We start from the raw sequence: 16,962 nt of genomic DNA, 5'->3' as shown, positions 1-16,962 counted from the left end.
ATCAGATGTTATCTTCACTGTATATATTAAGTTTTTAGGTAAATATTACACAAACTTACTATACATAGCTAGCTACTCTAATGCTTTTAAAATGTGATTTATATAAATTTTGAATAACACACATTTCAAACATTAAACTATAGAACTAAGAAGAGGCTTATCTTTTGTATATTATTTAATAGGAATTTATAAAATCCAAAATTTTATTGGGAGGCAGCACTGCATAGTAGTTAATAGTTTTGTTCTGTATTCAGGTGGCTTAAGTATGAATCCTGGTTCTACCAACTTGGCTGTGTGACTTAACCTCTGTTTCTCATAAGAAAAATGGAAAAAAGTTCCCTAACTCATCACGTTAGGCTTAGAACAAGGCCTGAAAAACAGTGAGCACTCCAATAAACTAGCTAATATTATTATGTGATGTATAAATAGATCTCAGCAAAAATGCATATGATCCAAGGAAAATAATTTTAGTATTCTCCTACTTGGGCTTATTTCATCATAAAGACAGATACAAACTGTATAAAATACTAGGTATGGAATTTAAAATGTAAATTTGAAACCTACATATTATTAACTAATTATACTACCAGCTAATATGAACTACATATTATTCTCACCAATTTCCAGTTTGCCTACACATGGTCTGTAGTTTGAACATCCTTCTTACCATCTCCTTAGTTCCTCAGGTTCTGAGCAATTAACGTATGCTAAAAACCTCACCTGATATATCTCAACATCCAATTTTTATAAAAGCTGCCACTCCTTTGATATTTGACTCTCAAACTATTTGGAAAATACCAAAAAGTGTGGTAATGTTCAAAATGAATTTACCTCAATAGTATTTTTCATTTTGTGGAATGTCTCTTGAAAATGGCTCTCCTTTGGATTGGCAGAAAACATGGAAAAATCTCCAGCAAATAAAGTAGGAATTCCTGATTTGGATTCTGGTCTCCACTGGAGATTGCTCGCAGCAATTAACATGTGAGGTTTAATTAGGTCTTCATTAAGATCTATCCAAAACTTGATTGCCAATAAGTTATGGCATTCATCAGACAAATAGACCAAAGGAGCAAGACCTAAAATGAGAAAAAACAAAAAAACCCACTTCATTATGTATGTGTGAGATTAAAAAATGCAAGGAACCTCTAATATGGCCATTTATTTTGGTATGCTAATGGTAAAAACAACTAAATACATTTAGAGAAAGCTCAGGATTTCCAAAATGACCTGTTTATAGTGTTAAAATTTCAATGCCAGAGTGACAACACATTCTGTTCGAGGCCATAGGAAGCAGGCATACTTGTACATAGCTGATGGGAATACAAATTTCTGCAACCCTCTGGAGAAAAACTGGGTAATACCTAGCAAAGCGACATATGCACACCTTTCTCCTGGCAATACCACTTTTAGTTCTCTACTTCCAATGATAGTAAAATACACATGAAAAAGGTTGATGAAAACGCATGTATGAGGTTACTCATTGAAGCACTGTTTGTAATTATAAAGTACTAACAGCAACCTATCTTAGCTCATGCCCAGAGAGTGGTTGGGTAAACCATGGCACATCCTTATAATGGAGTACTATGCAGCTGACAACAGGATGAGGAAGATCTCTATCAGTGATCTTCCAAACATACTGTTAGGTGAAAAAGAAAAGCACAAAAGAAAGACCAGGACTATAAAGAAAGGCTAGAGATATCTCCTAAAAGAAAGAATAAAATATAAGCAAATATACAGGTATCTGACCATTTGTACAAAACATATAGGAAGATAAACCAGAAACTACAGGGGTTGGTTACAGGTGGGGGGGAAAAGGACCAACACTGGGTCAGCAAAGATGAGGGAGGAGTGACACTTCCCTGAGTTTGTCTTTCTGTGAAGTTCTGACTCTGAGGAGGACAATGATATCCCACATATTTTTCATATATCCCCCAAACAGACAAAACGAACCAGTTACAAGGAAATCGAAGTTGGAACATAAACATATTTCTTAGCTCTTTATGCTAGAAAGGGCCTACAAGCAATGATGCCACTGTAGTAATGAGCACATCTAGCAATCAGATCTTGGTTCTAAATACCATTTTCTCCCCCCCACCCCCCCCCCCAAAAAAAAAGGAAAAGAAAAAAAAAGGATCCAAGGTTCTCTTGGAGAGCTACAACATGTCCTCGAATAAGGTCATTTTGTTCAACATTGTTTCGTTATAACGTTGATGAGATGCTATAGGAACTTAACTCTTGTTTGTATCAACAGGCTTGTGGTAAAACTGGTTTTGCTATATGTTTTTTTGCTTAAATTTTCTGAACCTACTGACATTAAATGAGGACTCACTTTAGTTGATTCCCAAAATGGGGCAGGGAACTTATAAGGTGAGCCCGGAACATCTTATGATGCCAAAAAAAGGAAGGAAGTGCTCAAAAAACACAGGAGTTAACCTGAAAAAACTCCTAATGGCCCAAACTGAAACAATAGGAGTAATAAATAAAGGTACTGAATTTTAACCCATAAGAATAAAATAACTGTTCATAAGTCCATAATGATATAAATGAAATAAATAAATGAGGGGGGAGGGGACAGCTCTTCCTCACAGTAGAATTCCAATGAATGTAGAAGGAAAAAAGAAAACCACCATTAGGTAAATACCACAGTAATAACTGCTGCAAACAAAATCAACTGATGGATGCTAAATGAATGGGTGAAAGTTTGCGGTAAAGTAGGATGTGAATCTCCTCCAAGATATTTATTAATTGCTAGAGGCCTGATGCATGAAATTCATGTAACAGTAGGCCTTCCTTCCCCCGGCACCCGGGACCCGGGCTTCCCTCTGGCACTGGGACCTGGGCTTCCCTCGCAGCCCTGGCTTCATCTGGAAGGTTGTTCAGAAGGATGTCCGGTCTAATGAGCATATTACGCTTTTATTATTATAGACAAAGGGAAAGTCAGTTATCTACAAGTAAGAAACCCAGCAGACACCATCTGAACCAAGTGACTAAGGTTGTTGCTATTACCAGCAATAAAAAATACCAATATCACTGATCCCTTGATACAATATAGAGAAGAAAAAAATGTAATTTCCATGGTAACTCTGCCAAAAATGTGTAACTTCAACCATGAGAAGACATCAGACAAATCCAAATTGAGGGAAATGCTAAAAAATAATTGATCAGTCCATTCAATAGTGTCAAGATCATGAGGAAGTGTTAAAGACTAGAGAAAACAAAAGAGAAATAATGATTAAATAAAAGTGGGATCTGGAATAGAAAATGGAAAGTAGAGTAAAAAACTTCAAATAAATCTAAAGTTTAGGCAATAATATTGTACCAATGTTTACTTCCTGATTCTAATAATTGTGCTATTGTTATGTAAGATGTTAACATTACGGGAAGCTGGCTGAGGGATTTTTGGAAACTATTATTTTTGCAACTTCTCTGAAGGTCTAAAATTAGTTCAAAATAAAATGTTAAAAAATTTTCAGTGTTGCCCAGCCGGTGTGGCTAGTGGTTGAGCATCAACCAATGAACCAGGAGGTCATAGTTCAATTCCTGGGTGGGAGCATATGCCAGGGTTTCAGGCTTGACCCCAGTAGGGCATGTGTAAGAGGTAGCTGATAGATGATGTTTTTATTTCTATCCTCCTTCCTCTCTGAAATAAATAAAAAAATATACTTACAATTTTTTTTCAGTGCCCAAAACGTAAAGGTACAACTAGGTAAGCCAGGATAGGATTGAGGTTAGGAAAGTCTAGGTACTAAACATTCAGTCTTACTACTATTTACAGTGTCTTGTTTCTGCTGCTTTGAGAATTATGTTTCCCTTATAAATAATAGGAATGAAAAAAACTGCCATTCTCAGATAATGATTCATTTATCCTGTTGCAAATGACAGTTATACCTTTCACTTTTCAAATTTATCAGATTGGTTTAATATATTTCAATCTTAAATATTGTTTTTAGAGAAGTTTTAAGTTTCCCAAGCGTGTTCAACTTTCTAATTTTAGAATTTGCCTCTAATTATGTTCAAAACCTGATTACAGTACTGCCCTTCTCCCAAATGTCCTTCTTTAAAATATGTTTTCCCCAATTAAAAAAGTAATACATGCTTATTAAAAAATATTTAGAAAATGTAAAATATAAAATAAACTTACTTAGTGTAGTTTCCTCATTTAATTTTTTTCTCCACAAGCAGAGGTTTCATATCTAGATCACACTGTCCCTCTTACCTCTGTGTCATTCTTAAAGTCCAGGGTCAATTATTTAAAACGCCACCTTTTGCATACACCCAAAAATTCTTTTCCCTCTTGCTTTGTAGTATTCACCTGCCTAACCTACAAGTTTGGTTAAATCCCACTTTCTACCTACTTCATGCCTATACCATGACAGCCAACATGGTTGAAAAAATACAACACCAACCGTGATGAACAGTTCCATTTCATATTCATGAACATGGACTCCTGTGGGCTCTGGCAGCCAAAGTATCCACCCAGTATATCCCCTCTTCCATTTCCTTGAAGGATGACTTCATACCTTTTCCTCCATTCTGACTGCCAGTGATGACTTTGTTCCCTACTTCAGTGAGGACACAGAGGCAATTAGAGGAGAGCTGCCACAAGTTTCCACTTATACATCAGCTCTTCCACTTCATCTGTAAGCACACATTACTTCACCCCTTTTCCTCCAACTATGGAGAACTGTCTCTACTACCAGCTGAGGCCTGTCTCCCCATATTGCCCCCAGGTACCATCCTGACGTGGCAACTAAAGGACTGTGCTCCACAACTGGCCCCTCTTTATGAGAGCCTCTCATACACAGTATCTCATCAGTATGCTCTCAGTGCTTTCATCTGAAAACAAATACTCGCTTGTTCCTAATTTCCTTTCTGGCTATTGCTCTATATGTCTTCTCCGCCTTAAGCATGGTGTCCCTGAAATGCCCACATTCACTTTTGTTATTGCTCTTCTGTCTTCTTGCCCCACTTCATTCAGTCTTTTCCACCACTCACCAAAAGACTCCTTCATGGTGTTAAAGCCAATAATCAATGCTCAGCCCTAACCTCACTATCTATGCTACCAAATGCCAGCAGACAGATTCACTCATGCTCACCTGTCAGAAATCCTCCTTTTCTCTGGGCTTCCACATAGCTTACTCTGAGGACCCCTCACACTCCTCGTGTCTCTCTTACTGGCCTCTTTCCCTTTCCATGTCCTCTGCTTCAAGGCATCAGAGTGCCATCTCCTCTCACAACTTGGCCAGTTTCACAGCATTAAATGCCACCTGGATGTTGACTTCCCAATTTATACCTTCAGCCAAGATCATTCTCCTGAACAGACTCCTGTATCCAACTGTCAAGTAGAACTTTCTACCTAGATTAAGCACCTAAAACTTAACTGTCCAAACTGAGCTCTGCCCTTCCCCACAGACCTGTTTTTCCTTGCAGTCTTCCCCTCTCAGTGAAAGGCAACTCCATTTTTCCAGGTGCTGAGACCAAAAATCTTGTCACTGACTCCTCTCTTCAACCCCATAGTGTCCCTCTACCTTCAAAATACAACCAGGCCCAGCCAGTGTGGTTCAGTGGTTAAATGCCATCCCATGCACCAAAAGGTCACTTGTTTGATTCCTGGTCAGGGCACATGCCTGGGTTGTGGGCTCGATCCCAGGTAGTGATGGGGGGATCGTGCAGGAGGCGGCAGATCGATGTTTCTTTCTCTCTCCTTTCTCCCTCTCCCTTACTCTCTCTCTAAAATTCACTAAAAACATATTTAAAAAAATATAACCAGAATCTACTTCTGACCACTCCCATTGCTTTTGTCTAGTCCAAACTGTTATCATCATCTCTTGCCTCAATTCTTCAATAGCTTCCAGCTGTTTCCCCTGTTTGTACCCTCATGCACCCTAGAGTCTATTCTCAATACAGCAGGCCAAGTAATCCCCTGAAAACCTAGTCAGGTGGTGTCACTCCTCCCATCACTTTCAGAAATAGAGTTGAATTCCATACAAGGATCACCACACAGTCTGGTCCTTCAATGCCTCTATTCCAGTTGTGAGTACTCATTCCCTGGCCTCTGCCAATGCTTCAAGGCATCAGACTTTATCATGACCATTTCTTATGCTTGGACTGTTTCTACCCCAGATGTCCACATGCCTCCCTCCCTCTGTTTCTTCAAGTCTCAGTCAAATGTTAACTTTGCAGTGAATTCTTTCCTCACCTCCCTATCTAAAGCCACATTTCTCTTTCCTGCCCCCTGATACTACTCCAGTAAGAGCTGAGCACTTACTAAGAAAAGTAGAAATGCTACTTATTTTACTAGGGGCCCGGTGCATGAAATTTGTGCCCTGGAGGGGGGTCCCTCAGCCCAGCCTGCCCCCTCTCACAGACTGGGAGCCCTCAGGGGATGTCCTACTGATGGCTTAGGCCTGCTCCTGTGGGGAGTGGGCCTAAGCCGCAGTCTGGCCTCTCTCTGTGGGAGGCGACTGGGCTGATCAGGGGAAGGCGCCAACCCCATCACCCTGCTGCTGCAACCACTGCCAGCCACTGCAGCCGCCAAGGTGTTTTGATCAACATGGACTCCAGTCCCTTCACCATGAAAAAATGACAACTTTCTTTAGGCATTTTCAAGATGTGTCTTTCATAGGATATGACATTTCTTTTTTTTTTTTTTTTTTTTTTTTTATCCTCACCTGAGGATATGTTTCCATTGATTTTTAGAGAGTGTGGAAGAGAGAAGGAAAGGCGGAGAGAAACATCAATGTGAGGACACTTTGACTGGTTGCCTCCTGCATGAGCCTTGACCTGGGCCCTGGCCAGGGAGGAGCCTGCAACCTAGGTACATGCCCTTGATCAGAATCGAACCCGGACCCTGTAGTCAGCAGGCTGAGGCATTATCCACTGAGCCAAACCAGCTAGGGCAGGATATGACTTTCTTAGCCCTTCAGCAGGTGACCTTCATTTTTTCCTCCAGGAGTGTGGTGGAAAAACCCTAGATCACCTTTTAGGATTCTTATTACTCAAGTTACCAAGAACATTACCAGTGGTGTACAGGGAGCTTAGCCAATGAGCGGTCAGAAAAGGTGTTTCCTCTGCAGCTCATGCGCAGAGGCAGGACTGCTGGCAAGCCGAGGCTGGCGCACCCCACCCCCCGACCCCCCGTCTCCTGGCCTGCTCAAGTCTCCGCTGTGGCTCGGGCAGGTCCCCCCCAGCTCTGCTCAGGCCTCTACTACAGCTTGGGCAGAGCCCCCCAGCTCCGATCAAGCCTCTGCCGCGGCTTGGGCAGGGCGCCCCGGCTCCACTCAGGCCCTGCTCAAGCCTCTGCCGCCTCGCCCCCGGCTGATCTGTGCCAAGGCTCGTAGGCTAGGAGTGGCCTGGGGTGTTCTGGGACTCCAGAAGCTCAGGGCCTACCCATGGGCCTACAGGCTCGTAGCGGCCTGGGTCCCGAGGATGTTCCCAGGACCCAGGCCGCTGGATGCCTGCGTATGCAAATTAACCCACCATCTTTGTCAGGTTAATTTGCATACTCACTCCTGCTAGGCTGGTGGGCATAGCGGAGGTACGGTCAATTTGCATCTTTCTCTTTTATTAGTGTAGATTTGTGATCTCCCTCCCCAATCCCCTGTAACGTAAGCTCCACAAAGGCAGAGATTTTTGCCTGTTTTGTTCATTGCTACTCACCCAACATTTACAACAGAACATGTGGAATGTGTGGCAAAAGTCACCAGGTCTGATCAAGATGAAATAAAATGCTATGAAAACAATGTAGCATATTAACATACTACAGGCAAAGAAAACCCACAAAACACCAAAACACAACCAAACAAAACCTACTTTAAAAAAGGAGAAAAGAGCCCTAGCTGGTTTGGCTCAGTGGATAGAGCATTGGCCTGTGGACTGAAGGGTCCCGGGCTCGATTCCCAGTCAAGGCACATGGCCCAGGTTGTGGGCTTGATCCCCAATGTGGAGTGTGCAGGAGGCAGCCAATCAATGATTCTCTCTCATCATTGATGCTTCTATCTCCCTTCCACTCTGAAATCCATAAAGATATATTTTTTTTTAAAAAAAGAACAGAGAACATAGCAAAGAGCACGGCCCATAAGAAAATAAAAGAAGACAGTTTCTAAATTCTGCAAAACTGATTCATGCTATTGAACTTAGTAAGAACATATACTCAATAAAATAAAAATTTGAATATGGGATGATAAGTAGCCTTTTAAGATGATAAGGAGATTGCAGGACCAAAGAAATAAATTAAGGACACCAATATATGATCATAGTGGGTCAGTACATGCATCAAAAATAGCAAGAAATAAAACACATTGCAGAAAATAAAATTACAAACATCAAGTCTGGACATAATAATGGTGAACGCAGATAAAAAAAGACATACAAAAAATCGAAGCAATCAAAGAATAGATAAAATTAAGAACAAAAAAAATGCAACATAAGGCTAACCCAGTGGCTGGCAAACAGCGGCCTGGGCGAGTCTATTTTGAAGAAGTGGCGTTAGAAGAAGTTTAAGTTTAAAAAATTTGGCTCTCAAAAGAAATTTCAATTGTTGTACTGTTGATATTTGGCTCTGCTGACTAATGAGTTTGCCAACCACTGGGCTAACTGATTTCCTCGAAGTAGAAATCCTAATCAATGGAACAGCAGATATGTTCAAATAAATTACGGAATTCCCATGAAATAAAGAAAGCACTGAGTTTGTAGATCAAAGAGCACCATGTGTCCCAGGAGAACTGTATATAGAATGCTTTCACTAAGACACAGTCAAACTTTTGGAGTACAACACAAAACATTCTTCAGATATCCAGACATAAAGAGAAAACCACCTAAATGGGGGTGGGGGGGAGAGAATTATGCCAGTCCCAAACTGTTCAATGACTAAAGAGTAATTTCTACTAAGCTCTTAGGGAAGGAAAGAAAGAATGATCCCATAATATTATGCCTAGCCAAGATATAGTTTCAGAAGTAAGGTGTAAGTACCCTTAGCGAAATATGAAGAACTCATGGAATATAGAGGCCTTCTCAAAAAGGAGATGGACAATAAACCTTAGTCAAAGAGCAGAGGAAGGGAGAATCCATAACAGGGCAGTTGAAAAGCAAGGAATCCACCAAATAACTGAGACCATACCCTGTACCAGGCACTGCTTTAGGAGTTGAGGATACAACAGTAACAAAGTCTCTGCCCTTATAGAGCTAATATTCTGGAGGAGGGAGACAAAAAACCATAAATATATGTTGTTGAGTGCTATGGACAATTTAAAACTAGTTTGAGGAGTGAAGAGAGTACTGCTTTTTTACAAATGCTGGTCAGAGAAAGGCCTCTTAGAAGGCTGCATTTGACCACACATTGGAGGAGACAAAGGAGCCAGCCAAGTGGCTGTTGGGGGTAAGCTTCTGGGAAAAGCAACAATGAGTGTGAAGGCTCTGTGATGAAAGTGAGCTCCGTGGGCTCAAGAACAGCAAGGAAGACGTCAACAAAGCTGAAGTGGAATGGGGACAGACTGCAAGGGGAGGAGACTGGGGCACTTGGCACATTATCATTAATAAACAGAAGACTCTGTGCATCAACTCAGAGCTTAGCTGGTCCCTGACACTTCATAGTACTTAGGGAGATAAAGAGTATGGCTTTGCAGATAGGATATATGGAAAGAGGTAAGGAAAGAGAAGTGTGCAATGTCATAATTAAGGAATAAAATATAGATGAACTTGGCTGAGATGTTGGGAGTAGTAAAAATGGAATCTGACAGTGCAAAGGTATTTCTTTGTCATTTAAATTCATTTATTTCTTGCCCGGCCCAGTGTGATTCAGTGGTTGAGCATTGACCCATGTTCTAGGAGGTTGCCAGTTCAATTCCCAGTCAGGGAACATTTCCTGGTTGCAATTGCGAGCTCCATCCCCAGCAGGTGATGTGCAAGAGGCAGCCTACAGATGTTGATGTTTCTCTATGTCATTGATGTTTCTATCTTTCTATCCCTCTCCCCTTCCCTCTCTCTAAAATCAATAAACAAACATATAAAAATTATTTATTCCTCAAAAAATTAAAAATAAAAATACCATATGATCCACCATTTCCATTTCTGGGCATATACCAGAAAGAAAATAAAATCACTATGCTAAAGAGATATCTATAACTCTATGTTCATTGCAACATTAGTCACAGCAGCCAAGACAGGGAAATAACCTAAGTGTCTATTGAAGGGTGAACAGATACAAACAAAAAGAATAAAAAATATGTGGTGTATACAAAAGGAAATCCTGCCATCTGCAACAATATAGATGGATCTTGAGGGCATTATGACAAGTGAAATAAGTCAGAGAGAGAAAGACCAATACTGAATGACCTCATTTATATGTGGAATCTCAAAAACAAAAAACAGAAACAGAAACAAAAACTCATAGGAAAAGAGATCAGACTTCCTGTGCAGGAAAGAAATCTGCCCTCTGTCCTTCCAGGCCTCTCTGCTATACATTCTTGAAAAGATAGTCTGAGACAAAGCTACCACATATGTAAAAATGATGATGAGAATTGCCCTCCAACATGAGAACTGATGGGACAAACAGAAAACAGCCAGCAAGATGGTAAATTTTAATCTAACCTTACCAATAATCACATTAAAGATGACCAGATTAAATAAAGATAGAGACTGTCAGACTAGATAAGAAAGCAAGACCCAACCATACCGTTTATCAGAAACACACTTTAAATATAAAGACATCAATAGGTTAAAAATAAAGGAATGGAAAAAGATATATACCATGCAAACCAACACTAACAGTAAAAAAGTTGGAATAGCTCTATTAAAAAAAGTAATTTTTAGAACAATGGATATCATTAGAGATAATAAGAGATACTGCAAAGGAAAAAAACACATCCAAAACCAAAGCTGGAGACAGAGGCTTGAAAGCTCAGTTAACTGCACAGGGAAATTATAATTTACTAGGGGCCCAGTGCATGAATTCGTGCACCTTGAAAGAAACTGTGGGGTGAGAGGCTGCGGTAGGCACAGGAGCAGGTCTTGGCCCATCCTTCACACCCCTGCCCGGCCCCTCCTGCCACAGCCCCCAGTCCCATGTCTGCCAGCGGCCCCTCTCCTGCTGCTGCTGCTCCCACGTGTTTACGGCACCGGCCCTGCTCATACCCACTGATGGTGTGGAGTGACTGGGGCCAGCGCCAGTAGTGGGTGCAAGCAGTGGCTCTGGTGCCGGCTGTGGGTGCAAGAGCCGGGCAGGACTGCAGCATGCAGGAGCAAAGAATTTTCAGTAACCACCAGAGGCTTGCCCCGATGACAGTGACCAGTGCCCCACCTTGGTCTGGCATCCCTGCTCACCTGCTCCACCAACCCACCATGACCAACGCCTGCCATGCACTCGCCCCCTGGTGGTCAGCGCACATCATAGCGACCAGTTGTTTGGTTGTTCCACTGTTCCACTGTTCGGTCTATTTGCAAATCAACCTTTTATTATATAGGATTTGTCTAATAGTAATCACTAAAATGCAGAAAATTTTCTATAAAATTAAGTAGCTCAGAATGGGACATAAGTTCTTTGTAATACTGTAGAATTGCTTTTCATTAAGAATTGAGGTTAAGGAGAAACCAAGATGGCGGCATAGGTAAACACCTAAACTGCTGCCTCACACAACAATTGCTTTTTTTTTTTTTTTAAATATATATTTTATTGATTTTTAGAGAGGAAGAGAGAGGGATAGAGAGATAGAAACATCAATGATGAGAGAGAATCATTGATCGGCTGCCTCCTGCACGCCCCCTACTGAGGATCGAACCCGCAATCCAGGCATGTGCCCTTGGCTGGAATTGAACCTGGGACCCTTTAGTCCATAGGCTGACGCTCTATACACTGAGCCACACTAGCTAGGGCTCACACAACAATTTCAAAACTACAACTAAAAGACAAAACGGACATCATCCAGAACCACAGGAAAGCTGGCAGAGTGGAAATTCTACAACTAGAAGGAAAGAGAAAAGCACACTGAGACTCAGAGGAGCTGCAAAAGGCTGAGGTAGGGAGACGCGAGCGGGGAGAGGACTGGCAACTGAGTGCGCAGCTGGCGTTCTCAAGTGGGAGGGAGACGGAAGCCCCCGACTGTGCTGAACTCCAGTTCCGGGAGACACTCTGGGAACCCAGACTCATTCTGGGAGTAACTGGATGGTCTGGCCGCGGGCGAAACTCGAGGGTGGCTTTCTCTCAGAGGTGCTTGCAGCGATTACTGCGGGACACTGAGACCCGGGTGCCTCATAAGGCAGAGCTGACGGGAAGCCATTGTTGTCTGCTCCGCCCAGAGACTCCGCCCCATCCAAGCTGAGCACAGAGGCTGTTGCAAGTCTTGACTCATAAGGGTGTCTCCAGCACAGAAGTTCTCCCATAGTAGACACAGCTGATCCTCACAGCCAATTGGCCTGGAAGTCAATTCCTCCCAGGGATACCAACAACAATCAAGGCTTAACTACAACAAGGCTGTGCACACAGTCCACAAAGGGGTGCACCAAGAGTGTCTACCTCCAGTAACTGGGGAGGCTGAGCCACTGGGCCCTATTGGACACCTAGCACACAAAGCCACTCTATCAACTCAGGGAAGCAGCCAAAATGTGGAGACAAAGAAACAGATCACAAATGAAAGAAATGGAGGAAAGCAAATGACTGGATATAGAGTTCAAAACCAGTTATAAGGTTTTTCAAGAATTTCCTAGAAAAGGCCGATAAATTTAGTGAGACCCTCGAGGATATGAAAAAGGACCAACTAGAAATTAAACATACACTGACTGAAATAAAAAATATTATACAGAGACCTAAGAGCAGACTAGAGGACCACAAGAATCAAGTCAAAGATTTGAAATACAAAGAAGCAAAAAACACTCAACTGGAAAAGCAAAAAGAAAAAAGAATCCAAAAATTTGAAGATAGTGTAAGAAGCCTCTGGGACAACCTCAAGCATACCAACATCCAAATTATGGGGGTGCCAGAAGAAGAGAGAGAGCAAGATACTGAAAACCTATTGGAAGAAATAATGACCGAAAACTTCCCCCACCTGGTGAAAGAAATAGACTTACAAGTCCAGGAAGTGCACAGAACCCCAAACAAAAGGAATCCAAAGAGGACCACACCAAGACACATCATAATTAAAATGCCAAGAACAAAAGACAAAGAGAGAATATTAAAAGCAGCAAGAGAAAAACAGTTATTTACCTACAAGGGAGCACACCCATATGATTGTCAGCTGATTTCTCAGCAGAAACTATGCAGGCCAGATGGGAGTGGCAAGAAATATTCAAAGTGATGAACAGCAAGAACCTACAACCAAGATTACTCTACCCAGCAAAGCTATCATTCAGAATTGAAGGTCAGATAAAGAGCTTCACAGATAAGAAAAAGCTAAAGGAGTTCAGCACCACCAAACCAGTATTATATGAAACGCTGAAAGGTATTCTTTAAGAAGAGGAAGAGGAAGAAAAAGGTAAAGATAAAAATTATGAACAACAAATAAATATCTATCAACGAGTGAATCTAAAAATCAAGTGAATAAAAAATCTGATGAACAGAATAAACTGGTGAATATAATAGATTCAGGGGCATAGAAAGGGAGTGAACTGACAATTTTCGGGGGGAAAGTGGTGTGGGGGGTGCGGGAAGAAACTGGACAAAAATCATACACCTATGGATGAGGACTGTGGTGGGTGGTAAGGGTAGAGGGTGGGGTGGGAACTGGGTGGAGGGGAGCTATGGGGGGAAAAAAGAGGAACAATTGTAATAATCTGAACAATAAAGATTTATTAAATTAAAAGGAAAAAAAAAAGAATTGAGGTTAAGCCCTAGCTGGTTTGGCTCAGTGGATAGAGTGTCAGCCTGCCAACTGAGGGCTCCAGTTTGATTCCGGTCAAGGGCACATGCCCAGTTTGCAGGCTCCATCCCTAGTAGGGGGCATGCAGGAGACAGCCAATCAATGATTCTCTCTCACCATTGATGTTTCTATCTCTCTCTCCCTCTCTCTTCCTCTCTGAAATCAATTAAAAAAAAAAAAATGAACTGAGGTTAAAACAGGCCTAACTTTCAAGTCACTGGTTATCAAATTTGCTGATTTGTAGCTCCAATTAATCCTAAGACAAATTTTAAAAGATTTTTTTTTCAAAAGCATTAATAAAAAGTTACAACTAAAAACACTGTACATTACCTATTTTTTTCACAACAGAAACTACCAATCCTATTAAGTCCACCTCAGAACAATGTGGCTGGAAGTCTGGATTTAGTAATTGGCTGAAGGGAAGGGGATCCCTCGGCTGATAAACTTTGAACAGGATTTCATCTGAAGCCTACAAGAAAAAAAAATCAGCATGTGTAGATTCTATAAACTCATATGCATTTATCAAAACTGAAAAATTACAATGAGAAGTACTTACTGGTATTTCCTGAAATTGAGTGTTTTTGGTTGCTGTTAACTGTATATTAGCTCTTCCAGATTTAGTTTTAGATTTTGATGTTGCAAGATGATAGATTCTATATCTCTTTCCCTCTGTTAGCAGGGAATATAAATCTGATGATGGACGCCAGATACTTAATATAACTATTCAGATAAAGAGGAAAAAGACACAATGGAAAAACTGATAATCATTAAATTCTTGCTTAAAAATGAATACTGAAGCCGAAACCGGTTTGGCTCAGTGGATAGAGCATCGGCCTGCGGACTCAAGGGTCCCGGGTTCGATTCCGGTCAAGGGCATGTACCTTGGTTGCGGGCACATCCCCAGTGGGAGGTGTGCAGGAGGCAGCTGATCGATGTTTCTAGCTCTCTATCCCTCTCCCTTCCTCTCTGTAAAATATCAATAAAACATTTAAAAAAAAAAAAACAACAACAAAAAAACACACAAAACAATGAATACTGAAGGGGAATAAAATCACAGAGTCAAGCATGAGAAGGACACAATGAACTGTTACTGGTCTGACAATGAAGGCCACAATGTGAGAAAGAATGCAGGAGGCTGCTAAAGCAGAGTGGCCTCTGGTGACAGGCAGCACAAGAAATGCAATGCATTCTGCTAAGAACTGTAGTGAGCTTGGAAGAGGAACCTGAACATGAGATAATGCAGCCAGCTGACACCTGGATTTCAGCCTCATGAGACACTGAGCAGAGAACCCAGACAGTTCCTTCCAGACTTCTGATCTACAGAACTGTGAGATAACAAATGAATTTTACCCAGGACAGAAAAAGCCAGTGATCCAAGCAGGTGGATTGGAAGGCCTAAAAGCCCTTCCCTGTCACTGATTCCCCAAAAGGATTTGGTCTTTTCCCAATGGACCAGCCAGAACATTTTATTTAGAATTGGACGCTAAAGCAACTATCACACTAAGTTTGGTAACTTGACTCCAGGAAATCTCCTTTTTTGTTCCCAAGCTCAGCCTGAAAGAGGGACCCAGGCCAATTCAGCATCTGTGGAGACCAGGGGAGCCCGGGGTCCTCTGGGAGTGAAGGTGAGACCTGCACTGCCCCCTTTGTCCTGCCTGACTCTGCTCTAACCCAGAGGCCGCCTTAGGACCGGACCCAGTGGATGCAGGCTACTTCTCTTCTGCTTGGTAGAAAAATTTGGTCATGAGTTATGAAGAACCATAAAGCTAGTAAAAACATTCACCTCCGCTTGCTAAGGAGCATCTCTTTGATTTTGATATTTTGGAACTTAGCAGTTACAAAAGGACTGAAAACCACAGCTGTCTTTTGGGGGCCACTTTGGAGGATGTGAAAACAAAGAGATGTGAGGCTAGAGGAAATAGCCAAAAAGAGAGAGACAGGAACGAACAGAGAATGACAAAGAAAAAGGGAGAAAGTAGGGAATGGAAGGGAGAGGAGCTGGGTTTCAGTCTATGGGCCTGGGGACTACAGCTTCTCACTCTGACGGCTCCCACCCTTTACTGATCTGTCCCCAGAATCCAGTTCCACTAGGAATTATAAAGCTGCTGGCCAGGCATTTGTTCCTGTAGTTTTCGTTCCTGGTTTGCAAGGAGGGAAAAGGTGGGTTATGTTGGTTTCCATGTGAGTGGAAGCCAAGGCTGGAGTCTCATTGGTTCCCTTGGAGATCACTGTCAAGTAGAGAAATACAGAAAAGCTTTGGGGCATATGTAACTTTGTTAAAATTTTATACTAAATTCAAAATAAAATTTTCTGCCTTAAAAAAAAGGATACTGATAACAACTAATATCTAAGGATTCCATTATCATTTTGTGGGCACCGATAGACAATTTTTGCTCCACTATGCACTAACTTTATACTTTATCTAGCACTTGAAATCACTTTATTAAGGTAATACTTTAACTTAAAACTAATAAAAACAAGTAATTTACATACTGACCAGAATCTTTTTCTTTTTTCTCATAGCTTATGATACGCAGCTTCCACACAGTTGTAACGTCCCTTGATAACATTTGCTCCCCTTTCTCAGCAGATTCCACAGCCTTCTGGAATTCCAACTGAATCTGTGCTTGCTTCTTATCATTCAACATCTGTCTGTGATTATTCAAGGCTCTTAACTGCTCATCACTAATATAACCCTGTGATTATTTAATATATGAAGGCAGATAAGGTTGGAATAAAAAGCAGACAAAACATTTCATCTATTGTAAATGAATCCCTTTAAATGGGGGTAAAATACAACAGTTGAGTGTGACAACATAAAAATTGAGATTAATATACTCATCACATAACAAATATGTTCTGGTGTCTTAAACTGTTTACTAATCTTTGTTACAAATTTCCCCTCTTTATAAATGTACTCTAATAATCATATCTACCAATATGGGTGACATTATAAATGGCAACATGTAAAGGCTCACTCTATTTGAGAAATGGATCTATGTGTGATAAATGTATTTATTTATTTAATCTGTATAATAACCCTATGAGGTAGATACTGTTATTGTTTCCATGTTGTAGATGATGAAACTGAGGTGCAGAGAATAAATAACTGCAG

At 41.2% G+C, this 16,962-nt stretch overlaps 1 protein-coding gene across 1 annotated transcript in view; it reads right to left on the bottom strand.

The window, feature by feature from the left end:
- BRCA2 (BRCA2 DNA repair associated) overlaps positions 1-16,962 on the bottom strand; it is an 81,098-nt gene that overhangs the window by 3,721 nt on the left and 60,415 nt on the right. Inside the window, exons 21-24 of the mRNA XM_080662134.1 lie at positions 16,345-16,543; positions 14,404-14,567; positions 14,178-14,316; positions 832-1,076 (exon numbers count right to left, since the gene is read on the bottom strand). Coding sequence (XP_080518260.1) covers positions 832-1,076; positions 14,178-14,316; positions 14,404-14,567; positions 16,345-16,543 — 747 coding nt within the window. The remainder of the gene's footprint in view (positions 1-831; positions 1,077-14,177; positions 14,317-14,403; positions 14,568-16,344; positions 16,544-16,962) is intronic.

Source organism: Plecotus auritus, assembly GCF_963455305.1.
Source record: "Plecotus auritus genome assembly, chromosome: 3".
NCBI lineage: Eukaryota > Metazoa > Chordata > Mammalia > Chiroptera > Vespertilionidae > Plecotus > Plecotus auritus.
Note: the sequence above shows the minus strand (reverse complement) of the source record. Positions and strands in the feature narration are given on the sequence as shown.